The sequence below is a fragment of the Aedes albopictus genome, chromosome 3 (assembly GCF_035046485.1).
Source record: "Aedes albopictus strain Foshan chromosome 3, AalbF5, whole genome shotgun sequence".
Taxonomy (NCBI): Eukaryota; Metazoa; Arthropoda; class Insecta; order Diptera; family Culicidae; genus Aedes; species Aedes albopictus.
The window spans coordinates 345,797,820-345,820,556 of NC_085138.1; the positions used below are offsets into that span (position 1 = coordinate 345,797,820).

The following is a 22,737-nucleotide window of genomic DNA, read 5'->3' on the forward strand; positions in this document are numbered from 1 at the left end:
TTCCCCCAAGAATTAATCCAGGAATTTAGTCTCCGAGGTTTCCTCTACACATTCCTCCAGGAATTATTTCATGGATTCCTCCAGAAATTCCTCCGATGATTTCTCCAGTAATTCTTCCAGAAATTCCTTCTGAAATTGCTCCTGTAAGTCCTCCAGAAATTCCTCTGGAAATTTCTCCTGGAACTCCATTAGAAATTCCTCTCAGAATTCCTCTAGGAATTTCTCTAGGAATTTCTTTGGGAATTTCTCTATGAATATATTCAGAAATTTCTCCATAGATTCCTTCCAGAATTCCTCTAGAGATTCTTCCAGGAATTCATTGAACGATTCCTCAAAGAATTGATTAAAGGATTCCTCCTGGAATTAATCCATGAATAGTTCCATGGAATTTCCCCAAGATTTCCTATAAAGATTTGTCCAGAAATTCCTCCTGAAATTCCACCTGAAACATGTCCGGAAGTTCCTCCAGGAATCCCTCCTAAGGTTCCTCCAGAGTTTCAGAGATTTCTCCAGGGTTCTTTCCAAGAATATCTCCAGGGATTCTTTCAAGAATTTTTGTAGAAATTTCTCTAAGAAATTTTGCGGGAATTCCTTATGAGGTTTCTTCAGAAATACTCCAAGAATTCCTTCAGAAAGTCCTTCAGTAATTCATATAGGAATTCCTTCAGGAATTCCTCTGGGAATTCCTCAGAAATTACTACCGCAGTGTCTCCAGGGGCTCCTCAAGAAATTCCACCAAGATTTACCGTAGGTATTTCTTCAGAAATTCCTACAGGAATTTCTTCAGAAATTGATCCAGGAATCCCTCCAGGAATTTCTTCGGAAATTCCTACAGCATTCCTCCAGGAATTTCTGCAGGAAATCCTTTAGAGATTGCTTCCGATATTCTTTCAGGAGATTCTTCAGGAAATTCTATAGGAATTTTTCCAAGGGATTCCTCCGGAAATTCTTTCAGGTTTCCTCTAGGAATAAATCCATGAATTTGAACTCCAGGGATTCCTCTAGAAATCCGTCCAGAAGTAATTTCACGGGTTCTTCTAGAAATTCCACCAGGAATTCCTCCAAGAATATACCAGAAATTCCTGCAGGGAGTCCTCTAAGGATTCTTCCGTGAGATTCCTCCAAGAATTCCTCCTGGAATTCCTCCAGAAATTCCTCTGGGAATTCTTCTAGAAGTTTATCTTGGAATTTCATCAGAATTTTCTCTAATGCTCCAAGCATTACTCCAGGAACTTCTCCAGGGATGCCTCCTTCAGAAATGTATCCATTAACTTTGGAGCCAATGGCTGAAAGTCTCTTTAAAAAGACAAATCAATCAATCATTCCATTAACTTTTCCAGGGAATCCGCCAGGAATTTGTCCAAAAAATTTTCTAGGATTTCCTCCAGAAATCCATCTTGGAATTGCTAAGAAAATTTGCTTATGATTTCACAAAAAAAAATGTGCCTATGATGCTTCGTTCTATGATTTTTCAAAGTAGGTGGTGTCTGTGGAAAATGTTTGATTTTCACTGGAGTTTTCCGGAAAATTAGGCAACCCTGATTTTTTTCAATTTAGTTTTTCAAATATATATGATCCCTACCTTATTTCATTAACCTTCAGAAACTTCATACCAATTTGTACGATAATAAAAAAAATCCCCTAATGCTCCAGGCATTAGTCCAGGAACTTTTCCAGAGATTCCGCATGGAATTTTTCCAGAAGGTTCTCCCGGATATCCTCCAGAAATACATCTAGGAACTCCTCCTGTGATTTCTTGAAGAATTCTTCTAAGGATTCCTCCAGGAATGCATCCAGAAATTCCTCCAAGGATTCATCTAAAAAATTTTCTAGTAATTTCTACAGGGATTTCTGATGCGGATTCTTCAGATTTTTTTTTGCTGAAATTCCTAGCATAATTGCTTTTCGGATTCCTCCAGGAATTCATCCAGGGATTCCTCCAGGAATACTTTCACAAATTACTCCAGGGAATCCTGCAGGTATTGCTTCGAGAATTCTTGTAATGATTTCTTCCGAAATTTCTCTCGGGATTTTTATAAAAAAATTATTCAGCGGTTAGTTAAAAAATTTCAGTATTCCGTTCATAATGTTTTTCAGGGATTCACCCCAGGGCTTTTTCAGGGTTACTTGTAGATTTTTTGAATAATTTGAAGGATTTCTAGAGGAATTCCTCCAGCGATTTGTATTGAAATTCTTTTAGATAATTTTAGAGGGACATAGAAGCCAAAAAAATCTCCAAGAAGTCATCCAGGAATTCTTTCACAATTATCTCATGAATACCAAGTCTTTTACAAGTCCAATCATGAATACCTTCAAACTTACGATTACATCTTGCAGCACCAGCTTTTAAATATATTAAAACTTCCTCAATGACCATTTGAATTTGTGCGTTGTTTGATAGACGCAAAAATACCCCTGGCCCACGAAATAAAAGAAATTAATAGTGACCGACTAGAAATCACCTCCAGCATGGTTTTAATGAATACACTCGCGTTTACGCTTCAGCTACGTACATCTATTCTCACTAGGAATTCACAAACTTTTGCTGGAATTCCATTGCAAATTCAACCAGAGTTTTTTTTCCCACATGATACTTGATTTCCATAAAGAAGCACTTAACCATATTTTGCAGTAATGTTGCTAGAAAATTCAAAGATTCTTAAAGATACCGATCCAGGAATTCCTGGAAATTATCATTTAGATTTAATTTCTCAGCGATTTAAAAAAGAAGATGTACAAAGTATTGCTTGTCTCCAATAACTGTCAATTTAAACACATATTATGCCAAATAAATTTCTATTACTGTACGTGCAGTTGAAACCCAGAATTTTCGACTAGCGAAGTTTTTCTCCAAATCCGTGCGTCGGACCTAACTTCGGAAGTGGTGCGCTGTATAGCTGTTTGCTATACAGCGCACCACTTCCGAAGTTAGGTCCGACGCACGGATTTGGAGAAAAATCCAACTTCGCTAGTCGAAAACTCCGATTTACAACTAAATTGAGAATATAGATCTATGTTTGTCACCACGACAGTGGTTTTCAGATTTTTTCAAATTTCCATATATAAAGTCATGAAAAATTTCTGGGGGGGGCCTGGCGGATTCTGGGGGGGCCTGGCCTCCCTGGCCCCCCCTCTAGTTACGCCAATGTGGACGGCGTTAGAGCGAGTGGTGCGGTACATGAAAGGCGCCAGGGGAACGTTTTTGAACTACCAGCGAAACAAGGATACCGAGCCATTGCACAGTGTACAAATTCGAGCGAAAAAACGGACGCAATTCAGTTCCGGCCGCTAAGTAAATGACAGATACCAATTCCTAAGCAAAAAACTCCGGGGAATCGAATGGTGCCAACCCCTTTCCTGAAAAACATCGCCAAGTGTCTCATTTTGGCCATTTTCCCCTAAATTTGGCAAAAATACTTGAACATATCAAACTTAAATCCAAAACAGGTTGGCGAAAACCTTAATATTTCAAAAAACTTCATGTACCAATGACACACACCTTTGTTTAGCAAATGTTTTTCACTTTTGATCACAATAAATGTCTCATTTTGTCAAATATCTCCTATAAAATGAGAATATTTAAGAAGTTCGGATGATTTTGAACAAAAAACCATGCAAAATCGTTCAAAAGTCATGATACTGCATGAAGAAACGCCAAACGGGTCGTGTCTTGTCAATCACATTCAGAGATGGTGTTCCATTTTGTCCAATATCCCCTATAAATAAAGAATATTTGAGAATTTCGGATGAATTTCAATAAAAACCATGCAAAATCGTTCAAAAGTCATGCTACTTAATAGTAAAACCCCAAACAGATCATCTATTGTTTATTATATTCAAAAATGGTGTTTCATTCTGTCCTTTTTCCCCTACAAATTAAAAATACATAAAAAAATTCAAAGGCAAAAAATATCAAACTTTTGAACGACTTTGTATGGCACGCCATGTCTGAACCAGCAGATTATAAAAAAAGAATGTACATCGGGTTTCTTTCCACCAAACATCAGTATTTAAGCTATATTTCCATTTGCAGAAGGTTTCAAAATATTCTATCGGTGAAAATTTTTCCATACATTTTGTATGGGGAAGAAATTGGACGAAAATGAAAATTTCATGCAAATTTGTATGAAAAACAGCTAAAAAGGTGAAAAAATAAAAATTTCCCCGATGAAATAATTTAAAACTATCTGCATATGATAATATAACATGAATTCTGATATTCTGTGGAAAGAAACCCGATGTACATTCTTTTTTTATAATCTGCTGGTTCAGACATGGCGTGTATGGGTTTTTATTGAAATTCATCCGACATTCTCAAATATTCTTATTTTATAGGGGATATTGGACAAAATGAGACAACATCACTGAATGCGATGGAAAAGAGATGATCTGTTTAGGGTTTCTCCATTCAGTATCACGACTTTTGTATGGCTTTGCATGGTTTTTGTTGAAATTCATTTGAAATTCTCAAATATTCTTTATTTATAGGGGGTATTGGACAAAATGGGACATCATCTCTGAATGTGATAGACAAGACACAACCCGTCCGGCGTTTCTCCATGCAGTAGCATGATTTTTAACGACTTTGCATGGTTTTTTATTCAAATTCAGCCGAAATTCTCAAATATTCTCATTTTATAGGGGATATTGGACAAAATGAGACATTTATTGTGAGTGAAAAACATTTGCTAAACCAAGTTGTCTGTCATTGGTACATGAAGGTTTTTGAAATATTAAGGTTTTCGCCAACCTGTTTTGGATTAAATTTGATATGTTCAAGTATTTTTGACAAATTTAGGGGAAAATGGCCAAAATGAGACACTTGGCGATGTTTTTCAGGAAAGGGGTTGGCACCATTCGATTCCCCGGAGTTTTTTGCTTAAGAATTGGTATCTGTCATTTACTTAGCGGCCGGAACTGAATTGCGTCCGTTTTTTCGCTCGAATTTGTACACTGTGCATTGGTTGGATTTGTCGATGCGGACTGGGCTACTGATACCTCGGATCGAAAGTCGGCGAGTGGATTCTTTTTTCAGGTCTACGGGAACAAGGTGCCGTGGTCAAACAAGAAGCAATCGTCAGTAGCTACCTCATCCAGTGAAGCTGAATACAGAACCTTGTAGATGGGATACCCGATACTTTCCATCCATTCCTCCGGCAATACTTTTCCCTCCCAAATCTTGGTAATGACCCAGTATAGTGCTCTCGCCAGTGCTTCTCCATCGCATTTTAGTTGATCTGCTTCAACGTATCTGGTGATGCGAGCCTGAATGATAGTCGAGTATTCGGCTAACAATTTCGCTGATTGCAATGTTCAGGGTGGCCACACAAAATCAAAATTGAAATTCCCGCATTTTTCCCGACTTTTTCCCGCATTGATTTTGATATTTCCCGACTTTTCTTTACATAGGGGAACGTACGTATTCTCGGCAGTTTTGTTCTCTTCGTCATGGGAGGTTTTATGAAACCTGTAGGTCTCAGAGTTGGCCTCAAATCCTTCCCAACCAAGCTGAGTTATATGCCAAAATTTCAGACAATTCGGCCCACAAAAATCCCCCATGACGAAGAGAACAAACCTGCCGATAATACCCATCGTCACCCTACCTGTGGAGCATGCAAAACATTCAAGAATCCTAGAAGCTTGATGGATCTGTAAAACTTACTGAAACATTTTCAATGTCATTGTGATGCTGTGATAGTTTTACAATATTTTGGAGACGTTAACATCGAAAGAAATTTACATGTTACATATGCTTGAAATTTGCTTCTAATTCCGGATGTCCTGTAACGTAAACCTGTACTTGAAAATATGTTTGTCGGAATTACCAAAAGATTATAAACTTTGTAAGAAACCCTTGATGAAGATCCAATAAAAAAAAATCTGGTTGGCTAGTTGAAATACTCTTTGGTGAATTCTTTAAGGGAGTTTTTTACGCGATCCCAGGAATTCTGAAGGTATAAAGGACTGCATCATTGGCGTAATTCTGTTTTGATTCCTATAGCCAGAATTATGGGAGTGTTTTCTGGTGAAGTTCTTCGAGGAATTTGCTAACAAATTTCCTGGAAGAAGTTTATTTTTTTTTTCAAAGTGATTACGACGGTAGCAACACTGTGCTTATGTTCTACACCGCACCCTTTCCCTACATTTGCTTCTAGGAGCCTCTATTTTTGTTTCAACACACAGAAGTACGTAGGCGTGTGTGGCCCAAGTCGACACTGTTTTGGCCTGCGTTGAACAAAAATAGTTTTAATAAACGTTTCCCCTTTTTTTCTTTTTGTCAATTGGTTTTTTGTGGTATGCTCCATGTAATTAGTTAGGTTCTTGTCAATTTGTCAGTTATTCGAAGTAGATCTCCAAGGTAATAGTCAATTAAGTCATTCTGATCTGTTCTATCATAGCAGCTTTAGTCTTTGCTTTATTGTAGTGTAATTTTATTGGAAATATGCTGAATGTCGTTATTAAAAAGAGACGTCTAGAACTGTGTCCTGCTAGTTGTTCCGTCATGCACATACGTCATGTCTTAATAATGCCTAGGAGATTAACGAAAACACGTGTGTTCGGTCAGATGTCCATTGCGTAGAAAGTCAATGAAAATAGGTTTCTTTATTGTCAGTTGTTATGTAAGCCTCGCTTGAAGCACTGCCCGTGAGAACCCTGTCATCTGTACTGCAAGCTTTTTTCCAATCTTAGCGCCAATTGTCTTCTAGATACTTTTAGATAGATTCATTGAATCAGTCGAACACGTATGTTAAAATATAGTCGATTCTGTGTCAAATTGTTTTCTTGATTTGTACTTCTCTGTGTTCATCTCTTGTGCCCTTAAATTGTCATCGGTCCAAAATCCACAGAAACCTGTAACTGACATTCTGATATTTTTTCTGTTGGTGTCATAACACCATCTAAGAGATAAACAAAAATACGCCAAGTTGGTCAGTTGATTGTAATAAAACAAAATTTGCTTGTCAACTATTATGTATTCATCCCCCTACAAATACTATGAAAAATATTCAAATTCGTTCTGTCCTAGCGGTCCTACCAATATAAACCATGTCATTTTCTCATGCGTGGCCTTGAAATGTCAACCTAGTCATACAAAAATAACGTTGTTCAGTTAATAAAAAGCAGTCAGTTTTTTGTCCAAACTGTCACGTCAAACGTGCGTTAAGTGTTCGCACGTTAGCTTCGAATCCATCAGCACAATTAAGTGCTGCAAATCTCCTTCCCACTATTAATTTTTCAGTTGATTTTGATTGCTTTATTTAAAGAAAATATAATCAAGTACCTAACATTGTAAAAATTCGAAAAAGCGACTGGCTTCTGAAGATACATTTAGATAAAAAAAAATGTAGAACTCAGATATATACCTGTTTAGTGGAAATGGCTAGCTATGAATTCCTTAGTGGAATTTTTATCTAATTTTGAACATACCTGTGGATTGTTATAAATGGTTCTCTATTCATAAACAATTTCTAGCTGAGTTTGTAGAAACATTCTCAAACCCTGACAACAAAACTTTGACATTTCTGACGAAATTTGTAAGGCTCTTTTTAGGAATTTCTGGAAAAATCGACAGTCTGGGCTTAATTTCTAATCCCATTTTTAAAGAACTCACTTGGAAACTCGTGAATATTTTTTTATGGAAATTGTTGGTTATAGTATACTTCGTTTTTAAAAGGAGTCCCTGTAGTAGACAGGCCATACATTGAAAGATTTCTTAAAACAAAATCTAGAGATGTGGGGTTATGGCTTTCAATCTGTTTCAATTCAAAACGGATTCTTATGTTTTCACCCGACGTTTTCTTAGGAATTAACAAAGTCCCGTTTTATCGTTAAGGGCCTGCAGCATAGGCACAATGTGTCCGAAACGTCGGATGAAAACATAAGAATCCGTTTTGAATTGAAACAGACTGAAAGCCATTACCCCTAATCAACATATCACAGTCGTATCTATAAGGAAATCTAGAGAATTATGTCTTCTGATTATCAACTTGCAATTTTGCTTCCGTTTCAATGTCATGATTTGCAAGGATTCTAGGTATTTATTTATAAATTAATCCAGTAATTCTACAAATCGTTACGCAGAAAACACTTTAAGAGTTCCTCCCGTCATCAATTCATAATTCCATAAAAAAAATTTCAATTTTTTAGTAATTATTAAAAAATAAATAAAATAAAATTCAACTATGTTAGTATGATGACGTTGATGATTGCAGAGAGTTTTTCTATGAACTCATTCTGAAATTTCTAGAAATACCGTTAAATACTCCTGCAAAGCAATAATATCAGGAAGTCCTTCACTAGCAAATTAAGAAATAATTTTAAAGGTTCAATGAAAACATTAATTGTAACTTGTCCCAAAGCTCAGCCAAATATTTCGGCAAAAAATCTAACTAGGGTCTGGGACCATTTGGGCAGGAGCACCTATTTTGGGCACTTGCTGCTATAACTCAATCAATTTCAAACCGTTTGACTTGAATTTTTGCACATGCCTAGATACTGTGCGTTTTTGATCGTGTCTCAAAAATCAAGTCAATCGGTTTGGAATTGACTGAGTTATAGCAGCAAGTGCCCAAAATAGGTGCTCCTGCCCAAATGGTCCCAGACCCTATTACAAGGAAAAAATCTGGATAGAATCTTTAAATTTATGTCAATAATTTCTCCATGGCCTCAATCAGAAAATCCTTTTCAAAGTTCGTCAACATACAAAATTCCATCGACAAGAATTCTCTGATTACCACAAGAATTCGAAGGGTTTTCAGCTAAAATGAATTTGCTTAGTTTTTCATGGCAGTAGACAGTCGAAACTCTGCGAACTACGTGATTCCTCGATTATACTCGAACTGAATTCTCGACAAATAGCTTTGTGAAATATTCTGTAGAAAATCATTAAAAGAATTGCATACACTTCTAGTTAAAATAATAGTCTTTTTGCGCATGATTTTGATGATTTCTGGTTTATGTCATTATTAAGCTATGATTAACCATGTATCAGTAGGTCTGCTTCAGAGGCATGTTCTCCTTCATTTAGGAAATTTATACCAAGTAACATGCTAAAAATTTTCTTAGAAAACGTTGGAGAAGTATTCTGTTATTCTGTCTCAACGAATGTTGGAGAAGTATTTTATGGCAATTTTGATAAAATTAATCAAAATTTGACTATCAAAATTTTGTTTGTAATACTTTTTTCACGTTTTGTAATTTAGGACTTTTAGTCGTTCAAAACTTTATTTTGAAAAATTACGATTTAAAATAGGGTATAATCGTTGACTCAAGCATCCGGACAATCAAAACATGTCACCAGGATAATCTCTATAAAAATAGAAATTACTCGTAATTCTGAATCTAATACTCATCTGCATCATTTGGTTTTTAAGATTCCTGCGTGAAACTTCTGAAACTGTGTAAGAATCTGGATTTAAAGTAAGTCAAGTGCTAAAACTAGATTAGGGCTTACATTCTGGAGGCGCTACACATCATATTGAAAATTCCCGATCATAAACGAAATTCCCGACTAATTCCCGCATATTTCCCGAGTCTGTGGCCACCCTGAATGTTGAACGGAACGTACCTACGTATGAAATGCTTATTGGATTGCGTGAGAAAATCTGATCATTCAATCCTAATCGTATAATCGATGAAGTAATTTCGTTTCAAATTTTTTAGCTGGTCTTAATAACGGATAAAATATGGATCCATGATTCTAATAGACGATCCAGCAATATGCGTTTTCTGATAAATGCTTTCGCGAATTAATAACTAAGGCCACATGTACATATGTATTACAGTAGACGTTTTATATCTACAACATGTGTATGTTCCACTTAGCGATCGCAATTCAATAACTGCAACGTGCAAAAGATGTCAACAAACCATCAATTGAAGTTAAGGACGAGGTCGCTAGAGTACAGTCAGATTTCGTTCGTTGGGCTACGTTCAGGTGGGCTTCGTTTTAACTGGGCGTCCGTTAGGTGGGCTATAGCCCAGTTAAAACGAAGTCAAACGTCACTTTTTGACGTGAAACATGATTTGTCTAGGTTGGTAGCCCTGAATCTCTATTGTTGGAGATTATTTGACAGCTGAAAACTTAGCCCACTTAGTGAAAGTTTTTCACTAACTGGGCTAAGGGGCTGTCCATAAACCACGTGGTTAATTTTTTGGGACTTTTCAACCCCCCCGCGTGGTCATTAGTCCATACAAAAAATTTTATTTGTCCATACAAAATGGTCATTGGCCGAACCCCAACCCCACCCCCCCCCCCCAATGACCACGTGGTTTATGGACAGCCCCTAAGAGCTTAGTGTAACAAGCGAAAGTTGACTGTACAAAGATGGCCGCTACATGGTCGCCTTTCGTTCCACTCGATTTTTCTCGAGCAGAAATCTGGAGATCCGTCAAACAAACTGATCTAGAAATGTTACTCGTTACTTGCTTACTCGCATTGAACACCGAGTCTGGTCTTCAGATTTGTGCTCCAGAAAATGCGAGGCAAACTGCACTGTTTAGAAAGTGAACGCTGGCAACCTTCACCATAAATGAATGTGAAATTCTTTCAAGATTGTACACTTAGTGTATATAAGGACCAATATGACGCACCATTTTTACGATTGGCGGTGCGATAACTGCACATTTGTTGCACTTTACCGAGCTTGCAGTAAAAACTCGTTATTGTATGCACCGATCGAACGTCTACTGTTTTATATTGATTTCCATGCATATTCATTTTCTTTTTGAAGGCCTTACTGGATCAAAGACTAATAAAAATAATTTTACTTACTGGGAATAGATAACAATTGAAACAAAAGATTTTGAAAGAACATAAAACATAATGTTCACGCTCAAACACTTTTTCCCGTAAATCTACTCACTGGACCACAGTGCACTGTCAGTTGTACAAAGTTCAGATTCTTTCTCTCTATTCTCTCCCCACCCACCCCACACCTACTGCCACAAGGCCTTGAACAGCATCTGCCAGAAGACCTTGGTCAGCAGAATAAACACAAACAGCGTCCCAACGATGTTGATGCACAGTGCAATCACGTCCCGTTTGCTTTTCTGTGGCACCCGGCTAACGACCAGCCCGTTCGTCAGCAGCGCACTGACGATGTGCTGCCCGTCGAAGCCGAAGCAGGGTATCACATTGATGACCGAGAGACCGAGGGCAAACACCGTCACGTACTTGAGCAGCAGTTGGATGTCGTCGGCGAAACCGGGCCGAAAGATGGACGTCTTCGGAACGAATTGTGATATTCGGATCGTTCGGGTGAGGTCCGCCGGGTGGCCAATGTAGATTACGTCCGGTTTGCGGTCCCTCCGGATTTGCAGAATGGTCGTAAAATTGTTGATCATCGGTTTGAAACAATGACCTTCGGAGCAGATGGGCTTCTGATGGCAGTACCCAAAGGAGTTTTCAACCACCTTTCGGATGTTGAGACACATGTGCTGCGGAAGGGCCACGTCCTCTTCGTTCACATCGACCATGTACTCGAAGCAGTTGGAGGCTGTGTTGTCCACGCTGCAGCACTCGATGAGGCCATCGTTTTTGTGTGATATTGGAACCGATTCGTCATTCAGGTGGACAAAGTCTGGGGAAATGCAGTACGATGGCTGGGAATGGAGTGATTCCAGCAGACAGTCGTACCAGGATGCCTCGTTGCGGACTTCGCAACTGTTGATTGCGGTAATGATGTCCCCTGAAAAGGTAAAAAACACAAACAAAAAACGTTCGTATAAAATGACTCACCCAATCTATCTGAAAATGAGACATTTCATGGAATATTGTTTTAAAACCTAAAAAACGGTATTAGGTATAATGGAAAACTTTTACAGCCTGTTCTGTTGTAAGTACCTACTATGCGTATATGCGTAAAATTAAGCTCCACTAACGTAGTACATATTCATGAAAATCCATCCACTGTTTTTTTTTCTCTATTTGAAAGGGTTTTCTAAACCCTCAATGTTTAGTAGTGAAGCTGTACCACGAGGAGAAATTATTGTGGACAAAACATCCATAACAGCAAAATTTCCGAGCGATCATTAGGGGAGAATGTGTAGATTTGATCCCTTTTACCCAACCGCCAATTGTTGCACACCTCATAAAAAAGCATGGAGTGTGCTACAATTGGTGATTTACCCTTTAAGAGATTTTTGCCTAAAGATGTTTTCGATCACCTCATAATCGTATGACTAATTTGTGTATAACTCAGTTCTGAAGCCTAGTATTGAAATGTGGTGTTCGACAAACTTGTAGATTAGTGTTTTTCTACAATTATTACCAAGAACGCCATATTTTAACTCGAATATTTACGACGTAAACGTGTTAGTACCATCAACTCATACTAAACGATCGGCTGTTTCGATCAATGGAAAAATCTCTGGATTTCTCTGTGGAATCATACCGAAACCTTTGGAGAAATTCCTGAAGTAGTCATTTTCAGAGCTTGTGGAGCAATAACAGCAGACATTCCTAGAGAAATACTGGCAGATACACGGAGACAAATTTCATCCGTTTGAAACAAAAATAATCATATGAATGAGTGTAATCAGTTTCGTACCTTTTAATTCCGCCCTATGTTGCTTATCCTTTGACAGATACGCGTATTTCGACTACCACTTGTAATCTTCCTCAGTGTCAGTTATCCACAGTGGATAACTGACACTGAGGAAGATTACAAGTGGTAGTCGAAATACGCGTATCTGTCAAAGGATAAGCAACATAGGGCGGAATTAAAAGGTACGAAACTGATTACACTCATTCATAGAGGGTATTCTGCTTAGAGGGTTCGAAAAGTCGGTACAAGAAAAATAATCATGTTTATTCAATAAACTGATAAAATGTCTGAAACTAAAATTTTAGTTTTTAATAGAATACAACTCAATTACATATTGATGTCTTCAATACCTATTTCCACTCCTTGTTCCACCGTCGAAAACATAAACAAAGCTCACAAGTTCCAGCCGCAAATTTCCCGAAAAGTTTTCACGGATTTCTGTTGTTTTAGGGAGCGAATGTGACCTACACTACCCGTCATAAGAACGGACTCACGAAAAGTATTGCAACAATATTGCATCACCCTGACTCACCTCGATATCTCTAAAACCAGAATACCTACAAAAATGCCGCCTTCAGAAAAGTTGTTGCTTTTGGTCTTCTGAATAACTTACCTGAAGACAGCATCTTTGTAAGTCCTCAGGTTTTGGAGATATCGAGGTGAGTCAGGGTGATGCAATATTGTTGCAATACTTTTTGTGAGTCCGTACTTATGACGGGTAGTGTATATGATGTAGGCATTGGAAGTGCCACGAAGGAGTTGGGGTTTCCCGGTGAAGGGAAAGAATTTATATATTTTTGGAAAATTAATATTTCCGCAGGGCCAACCTGCCACACAAAACAAAGAATTTTGTTTTCATTTCGAGCATAACCTGTCAGAAATGAATAAAAAAAGATGTCCTTGTAGTAAAATAATTGAATAAAATTGATAATGCCACAGAATACAGTCTTTTTTACAGAATGAGAAAATCTACTGATCAGATATCCAAGATCTGATCTTCGGGTTATGTGAGGGTAGACCCACTAAAAACTTATTCTCTCTCTTCCTTACCTTCGCGGTAAGGTACCCGGGGCAAGTCCCAAGTAAAAATTTTGATTTTATAGAAGTTTTTTAGCGATTCAAAAACCCTAACCGTAAAACCATTGATGCCGACTTGAAAATACTCTCGAGCTCCTTTATGCCCCCAAAAGTCCACGATCTGGCTAGTTGGCCCACCCTTATTATGATCTACAGGACTTCGTATGCAAGCCGGCTTAGGATTTCGGGTTGTATCATAGTTTTATCAACCTTCTAAATAAAACCATATTCTGACTTGTCAAATATTTGTTTTGATTATTTTTTACTATCAATGTTCGATCGTCAGAATAAATTATGCTTGGTTGTTTATCCAGCCATGAATCGGAAAGATGCCGATCTGGAATTGAGATTTGATTTCCTATTTAATATGTGTTAGGAGGAGACATGCCACGGGAAATTTGTGGTGAATTTGACTGTGATAATGACATAAAATAACTGCGCCACACAAACTGTGCATTAACCCTCTAATACCCAAAATTTTGATTCTGATCTAAATATCATTTTTCGTCATCTAAAATCGATTTAAACATGTTTTAGAAGATGATTCTTTTTAATTCTCGATTTCGTGAATTTCAGTTTTTGATTTTTCTAATTTTTATTTTTGAACATCCCCACACTTTTATATTTTTCCTGGAAGCCTATTTGGGGTACGGATTTTTTGGGATGAAAACATTTTGAGATTTTATGATTATTGTTGAAATATTTTTATTTTATTTTTTTTCATATAAAATTTTATTTTCCGTGTTATTTTAAGGAAAATAATTTTAGGGCCGATTTCTTCACCCGGGCTTAAATTTTAAACCAGGCTTAGCAACATTTTAAGCCGGGCTTAACTTTTTTTCGATTTCTTCACCTCGGCTTAACCACTAAACCCGGTTTAATAAAACTACGGTTTACGTTAAGTGTGGCTTATTTTAAGCGGTGCTCTGAGGTGGCTTAGCAGCGCTAAGCCAGGCTTTGGCCGCAAATTGAAGAGTTTGGGTTTCTTCACCTGCTTCATAAATAAATTTTTGAAACGGAAGAAAATATTGTTAATGAAACATGTACATTTAGGAACTATAAAATTGTAAACGTTCGGGTGGAGACGATGATAAAGAAAATGATAATCTATAGCCGGCGGGTCGTCAATATAAAATATTCACATCGGTTTTTGGGATAATCAAGTTTTTACATTAGATTGAAAGTTATCAAAAAGGCACCGTGTTGATAGTTTTGAAAATTTGTTATACTGATTTGGAAGTCGAAAGTACATTTGCATTGAAGTTTCTAGGCTCAGTGTACCAGTTATGGCTGTAGTACCTCAAATTCGCCATACCTAGTTGTTTTTCAACCTTTAAAGATGCAAATCATCAAGAAAAAAATCGTGAACAACAGATCACGATTACAAAAGATGATTGCAATCATTCAAACTTCACAATTTGCGCAAATTATGGTAGAAATAAATCATTTTCCTTAACTTTTCGCCCTCCTTGCACCCTATTTCGCCATAGTGTACCAGTTGTGGCAAATCCCATAAGGAATGCATGTAAATAGTGCGAAGTGGAACCCAAATTAACAAATGTGTCCATAACTGGTACAGGGTTCCTTTCATTGGCACACGCCGTAATAAATACTAAAAGTAGTTTTGGCTCCGTTTTTATATTTTTCCTGTAAAGTATGCAAACTAATCAATCATTTGACTTATTGTTTACATTCGTCGGTCTTCTTCTTATTTTTGTAGAAATAGTTTTTCTTAGGTAGTGCGATAACTGGTACAGGCACCCTATTTATTTTAACCCGGTCCTTCCGTAATTTCAGGTCACAATAAACATATTTTCGTCTCTTATGGTTCAAGAGATATTATTTTTTTTACAAACAGACTTATACACTCATTTCTTATAAAACTTAGTTCAAAGCACGTTTAGCCCATCGAAAATTCAACACTTTGACTCTAAATATAAAAAGTATTATTCGTGTTGTACTTCTAAACATGACGGTAAAACACACTAAAATCGTATTGCTCAACCATGTCTCCGCGAGTCTATGGAATCTATAGTGTCTATAATTTTGAATACCTAATAGGGTGACGTTGGATATTATTGGCAGGTTTGTTCTCTCCGTCGTGGGGGGGTTCTGACGGCCAAAATGCCTGAAACATTTCCATATCATTCATCTTACTTTGGAAGGATTTGAGGTCAACTTTGAGTTCAATAGGTTTCTAAAAACCTCCCGTGACGAAGAGAACAAAACTGCCGAAAATACGACGCAAGTGGATTTTAAATATCTTTTTGCAACTCAGCACTATGAAATTTGATTTATACTTGCCGTATCACAACGGACTAGTTTATCGTACTATAGGGTAACCAATATAATTTGGACCCCCTGTGTCCTATTATCACAACTTACACAGGTTTAATGATGAGATGACGGAATTTTTTATAATTATTCGCTAAATAAGATCGCTCTGCATAGGCAGCAATCATTTCCTCACTGGAAATATCCTTATTTTCCTTAAAATTATTTTTTGCCAATCTCGTCATCCGTGCGAGTGTCGCATCATGTTTACAAAAAGAGATTGCAGTGCTGAGGAAACTTGCAGATGTAAACAAAAACAATTATCATTCTAGCGCATTAAATTCGCAAAGTTCGTCTAATCAGCTTTTGTCAATCAAGTTATTAGTGTTCCAGCATATTCAAGCGGCAAATTCTTCCAAAATAGTTTCAAACGGGTTTAAACACTGGGTGTCCAAAATATATACTGAAGAGTGTCCAAAATATATTGGGGTGTCCAAAACAGTGAAAACGGATGCTTCAAAAATCAGTTATTTTCTTCAAATTTTCAGCCAGAAATGACCTTATGGGTATTTTTACCGGTTAGTGGAGGCTTTTACGAACATATTAACATCATCATTATGTGTAAACACCCTCTGAATCTGTTTGATTTTGAATTAAATTCAAACCAATGTCCTCTAGGGGTCCAAAATTCAACCGTTACCCTACCAAACAATTGCAATATGATTCATAATGCAACTGATTTCGGTTGTATTATGAATCATAATGCAATTGTTTGATCCACAACCAGAGTTGTCACGGCAAGAGCTTGCCAAATTGTCACGGTTATGGTACAGCTTGCTTGATCAAAATTTAGTGTCTAGCATGATAGAACACATGACACTGTTCCCATCGAACCACCGCGAAGCACGATGGTACTGATAGAAATGATCATATTCTAGTGATTTGTTTTTCATTGCAAAAATGCTTTGCAACTCGTTGCAAAACTCTATTAGCGCACATTTAATCCCATTTTTTTCACGAAGAATATTAATGCCTTTTTCGAAGATATTCGATGACATTGAATCTAGATAGGTCGTTAGAAGAAAAAGTACCAGACTGAACTGGACAAAATCTTGAAAATTTGTGACCGACCATTTCGGTCTGTCCTGGTCTAGGCCTAGTGAAACGCCAACTTGATCGGATAATAGGCTAAGATGGCTAATACACGTGGAAGTCCGCTTGCATGTTTGCTCAGAATGTGCAGTTAAGGTTGTAATTGATGCGTGTTTTTCGTAATTACAAAAAACTTTGTATGCAACACGTTGCAAAACTCGATTTTTTCAGCACTCGTTGTATTTATCCAACTCGGCAAGCCTGGGTTGAATAAATGTACAACTCGTGCTGAAAAAATCATCATTTTTGCAACTTGTGGCATAATAGTAGTTTACGCAACAAGGTGCAGAATGAAGATTTTTACAGCAGATAATTACGACGAGTGGTGTAAAATCGAGTTCTGCACCGAGTTGCGTACAACGTTTTTTGCACCTTCATAAATTACCACTTGAGGATAGTTTTTAACTAAACTTTTTCATCAGACTGCACACTGATGTTCATAGCCATGATTAAGGAAGTCTGATCATAGCAGATTATACTGTGCAGTTGTCACATTTTTTCAAACCTGCGTCCAGAAAGCATCAATAAGTTGATCAAAACTGAAAACAGTGCTGTAATGGTTCATTACGCAACGCAAATCAGTGCTGTAATGAACCATTACAGCACTGTTAATTTGGTGTGGGAAAGTAGGCCTTTTCCTGTCAGATTTGCGTGAGGTAAAATGGCCTTTAAAAAAGAGAAGTTGCAAAAATAATTATTTCAGCACTGCAAAAAACGTTCCGTTTCATATTTTAGTACAAGGCAGCGTGCATCGTATTAACACATTTTTATATTAATATCCTAATTTTTTGCATGGGCCGTAACGCACGATCATATTTTCCTTTTCATTAGAGCATTGTGAACGGCACCTAAACATTTTTAAAATAAAGTATTAAAAACACCAACGAATGGAATAAAAGTAGAATAAACTATTTCTATTAAGGGATTTCAGTTTCTAGTTGAACTTGAACTTTGCTGTGGCTTTCATTAAATATACACAGTTCAAAATTTTAAACATATTCGAAAAATGGTCTGAACTCTGGAGCATCTCACGACAAACACATTTTCAAAAACTCACTATCGAAATGCAACTTTATTCGAAGGCGATTATGGATATCAAAACATGATATCAACATTGCAACGCCTTTTCTGCAATGTGGCACTCCAACTTTGTACAATGAGAGGCAAATTCGAACACCAAATGTTGTGGAACAATCGTATGTAGTAGGTACTAAATCGTAGATCTTCTATACTAGCGTTAGATAAAACATCAACAGTCTAGGTAGATCATTATTGTTAATTTCCTTCTGTATCCAAAAAAAATACTGAGCGATTCCGCTTTTCCTGCTAAAATTTCAGCGGATGTTTTGTTGTTGTTACTCCATACTGCATATAACGGGCATTTCAAAATATCGGCGGCTTAAAATGACGTTTCCATTGGAAAGTCATTGGAATGATATGGGAAATTTCGTTAAGCTTGGCTTAGCGTAAGCCGTCGCCTTTATTTGCTAAACCGGTGTGAAGAAATGCAAATATTTAAACCTGGCTTAAGAATTTGGCTTAACTTTAAGTGCGGTTTAAGATAAACCAGGCTTACGTCGTTAAGCCGGGTAGGTGAAGAAATCGGCCCTTAGAGTGCATTCAATCCCCTTAGGGCCGATTTCTTCACCCGGGCTTAAATTTTAAACCATGCTTAGCAACATTTTAAGCCGGGCTTAACTTTTTTTTCAATTTCTTCACCTCGGCTTAACCACTAAACCCGGTTTAATAAAGCTACGGTTTACGTTAAGTGTGGCTTATTTTAAGCGGCGCTCTGAGGTGGCTTAGCAGCGCTAAGCCAGGCTTAAGTCGCAAATTGCAGAGTTTGGGTTTCTTCACCTGCTTCATAAATAAATTTTTGAAACGGCAGAAAATATTTTTAAGAAACATGTATATTTAGGAACGATAAAATTGTAAAACGTTTGGTTATGGATAGAGACGATGATAAAGAAAATGATAACCTATAGCCGGCGGGTCGTCAATATTTATTTATTTATTTATTTATTTCGTAGATTTATCTAACACATTTTTATACATAAATTTCTTCATCGTGATATGGTATTCCTTACATCGATAACTTTGGACAAGAGTACATTTAGTAATCATAACACACCGACTACAAATCAACATTGAAGGAAAATACAGACAAAAACCTTCGAAATAGCGGGTCGTTAATATGAAATATTCACATCGGGTTTGGGACAATCAAGTTTTTACATTAGATTGAAAGCCTTCAAAAAGGCACCGTGTTGATAGTTTTGGAAATTTGTCATACTGATTTGGAAGTCGAAAGTACATTTGCATTGAAGTTTCTATTTATTTTAACCCGGTCCTTCCATAATTTCAGGTCACAATAAACATTTTCGTCTCTTATGGTTCAAGAGATATTATTTTTTTACAAACAAACTTAGGATGACACTCAAAACAAATCTTCTAATACCTTTTTATACACTGATTTCTTATAAAAAACTTAGTTCAAAGCACGTTTAGCCCATCGAATATTCAACATTTTGACTCATAATTCTAAATATAAAAAGTTTTATTCTTGGTGTACTTCTAAACATGACTTATTTTGAATACCTAATAGGGTGACGTTGGATATTATTGGCAGGTTTGTCCTCTCCGTCGTGAGGGGTTTTTGTCGGCCAAAATTCCTGAAACATTGCCATTGCCAGTACAGTTTTCCAAAGTTTTGCTCAAACACCATCAAATTAGGCAAGGAATCATAATACCCACAGATACCCACGCTTTTTGCACGATTTCCTTGCAAAAACGGAGAATTCAACTTCTTACCTCGGTGAACTTAAGTTAAGTTAAGTTAAGGTTAACTTTAAGTGTGATTTAAGATAAACCAGGCTTGCGTCGTTAAGTCGGGTAGGTGAAGAAATCGGCCCTTAAACTATTAAACAAGGATAGAATGGTTTGGGAAAAATTTAAAATATGTTAATTGTAGCGATTCAATACAAAATAAACAATGACTTCTGAAAGGTGACCAAAACATCAATTTTTCAATGATTTTTGAAAAATGTAAATACGCTTTTAAATACACCAAAAACCATTTTGAGATATACAAAACAGTCCTAAATATCAGCCAAAAATATAAAAAAATTGATTTCCCTCGAAACAAAAATTACAAAAATGCTCTAACTATACCCCGTCTAGAGGCGGGGTTGGGTATTAGAGGGTTAATAGGAAGTTAAATGCATTTAATATACTCAGTGGGATTGGGCGTGAAAAAGGTTTTTTCAACATAGCGGAGTTTCAAAAACATTATGTATTTTTTCTGAAAATAATATGACGGAAACGTGTTGAATCGTTAAGTTTGATCTTAAGCGCTGTACGTGAAATCATAAAATTGAGTAATGATTTTTCTGTATTTACATGAATTATACCGGCTAGGCGACATATTTTTCTGATAAAACTCTGCGTTCCTGATGATTTCTCCAATAGGGCTTACCGTCCTAAGGTGGTCATAACTGAACTTATGATAGAACTAACGGTCTTATCACAGCATTTCTTGGTCTATGATATGGCCACGAAATCTTTTGTTGGTTCTAAGCGTTGCTTCACAGTTTTGTTTATTTGTTTACAAAAGGAAATCTCTCCGACAACAGCCGCAAATGCAAGTTTTAATGAAATGGCATATCATTATAGTGATAAAACCAATTCATGACCATTTGCATTTGCATTTGGGGTCTCCAGTTAACCTAGTGGTTAAGGCTATGGATCGCCAATCCGGAGACGACGGGTTCGATTCCCGTTCCGGTCAGGAAAATTTTCTCGACTCCTTGGGCAATGATACACTGGACTTGTCTCACAATATATAAATTCATGCAATGGCAGGCAAAGAAAGCCCTTCAATTAATAACTGAGGAAATGCTCGAAGAACACTAAGTTGAAGCGAGGCAGGCCAAGTCCCAGTGGGGACGTTGAGCCACAAAGAAGAAGAAGAAGACCATTTGCAAGTCTTTAAATGACGGTGTTTATAGCAGAAGTTATATGATAGTTTTATGGAATGCCAAAGGTGCAAAATAAAAAAACAACTACATAAAACTAGTATAGAACAACTAGCTTTTTCACATGCTCGTATAAAACCAGGATAAAACACGAATAAATCTTCAAGGCATGCTGATTGTTACTTGGGGTGGGACCTAAAAAAATGCTAATTTGGTTTTGTTATGCCCATATAGCCGAGGCGGTAAACGCACGGGTATTCAGCATGACCAAGCTGAGGGTGACGGGTTCGATTCCCGGTCGGTCCAGGATCTTTTCGTAAAGGAAATTTCCTTGACTTCCTTGGGCATAAAGTATCTTCGTGCCTGCCACACGATATACGCATGCAAAATGGTCATTGGCAGAGGAAGCTCTCAGTTAATAACTGTGGAAGTGCTCATAGAACACTAAGCTGAGATGCAGGCTTTGTCCCAATGGAGACGTTACGCCAAGAAGAAGAAGAAGAAGATGCCAAAAATTTCAGAATTTTCTTTAATAATTCCAATGAACCCAAAAGACATTGTTGGTATATTTGTACTTATTAACGTGCATTAAAACTGTTTCAAAATTTTTACATTCCATATATTATGCATATAAAGAAAAGTGTAGCAGATCTTCATTTACTGCGTTTCACGGGGCAAGTGGGACCTATTCAGAGTTTTTGTTCAAAGGTATATTAAGCCCTGTATATAAGTTGCAACAAATAAGGTAACATAAATCATAAATCTCTTATATGAATGACTATGTTTAGAGATTAAAATAAGAAGAGGTTTATGGTATCATGCATAAATTACGTAACAAATAACAAATCGCTGGGGGAAATTGAATGAACTCTAGCAGCTCATGCAAAATAAATTGATTTTTTTTATACAAAAAGCGCCGTAAAATGAAGAGACAAAAGATTTCGAAACTTGGTCTCTATATGATATAGTTGATGATTCTCACCAATAGTAAATCTGGGGTTTCGAGATTTTTAGTAATATCTTCTCCCTTACATAATTTTACGATCATTAAATCAGTAACAAATTTTGAAAACGACGTATAATCAATGGTGTAGCATTGATTATACGTCGTTTTCAAAATTTGTTACTGAAATAATGTTTTTTTTAATCATGAATTTTGAAAAGGCCATTTCCCCATTTTATTTTTTATGGACTGTTCCCGAATGCTCAAAAGAATGCTTTATGTAGCGTTAAGTGAGAAAAAAATGGAAGGCATTTGGAGAAAAACATTAAAAATTACATGCTTTTGATTTCTTTTTGTTTTACCCAAGGTTTTACTATTTTTAACAAGAATTTCATCATCTAGAGGTAATAAAGTATAATTCAACAGTAGATTACTTAACGCGTCAATTTTTATTGACTTTCGTGCTTTTTTCATCTTAGGCTGGACAAGGCGAGATGAACCCATAAAATTGTGTTTGTTTATTCTCATAGGTCCCACTTGCCCCAGATAGCGAAATGCACTGGGACAAGTGAGAGCAGTGTGCTTTTTCGCTTGAAATCATTTGCATGTACTCCAAATACTATCCTTTTTTGGTTTGTAGAATAACAAATCTATTTTGAAACGACGAATGTAGTAGAGCACGTCAATCTTATCTAGTGAATTGAAAATTACATATGAACAACAATAACGTATATGATCCATTTATGGTTGTAACAATAATGTTTTTTGT

The 22,737-nt window shown here is 36.8% G+C and overlaps 1 protein-coding gene across 2 annotated transcripts in view; it reads right to left on the minus strand.

Annotated features, from left to right (window-relative positions):
• Positions 1-22,737, minus strand: part of LOC109421913 (membrane-bound transcription factor site-2 protease) — a 41,149-nt gene that overhangs the window by 12,744 nt on the left and 5,668 nt on the right. The window contains exon 3 of one of the 2 annotated variants that reach the window (XM_062855179.1): positions 10,943-11,690. In XM_062855179.1, the coding sequence (XP_062711163.1) occupies positions 10,943-11,690 (748 nt within the window). Of the gene's footprint in view, positions 1-10,271; positions 11,691-22,737 lie in introns of those variants that run through there. The other variant, XM_029865151.2, reaches the window with a different exon arrangement.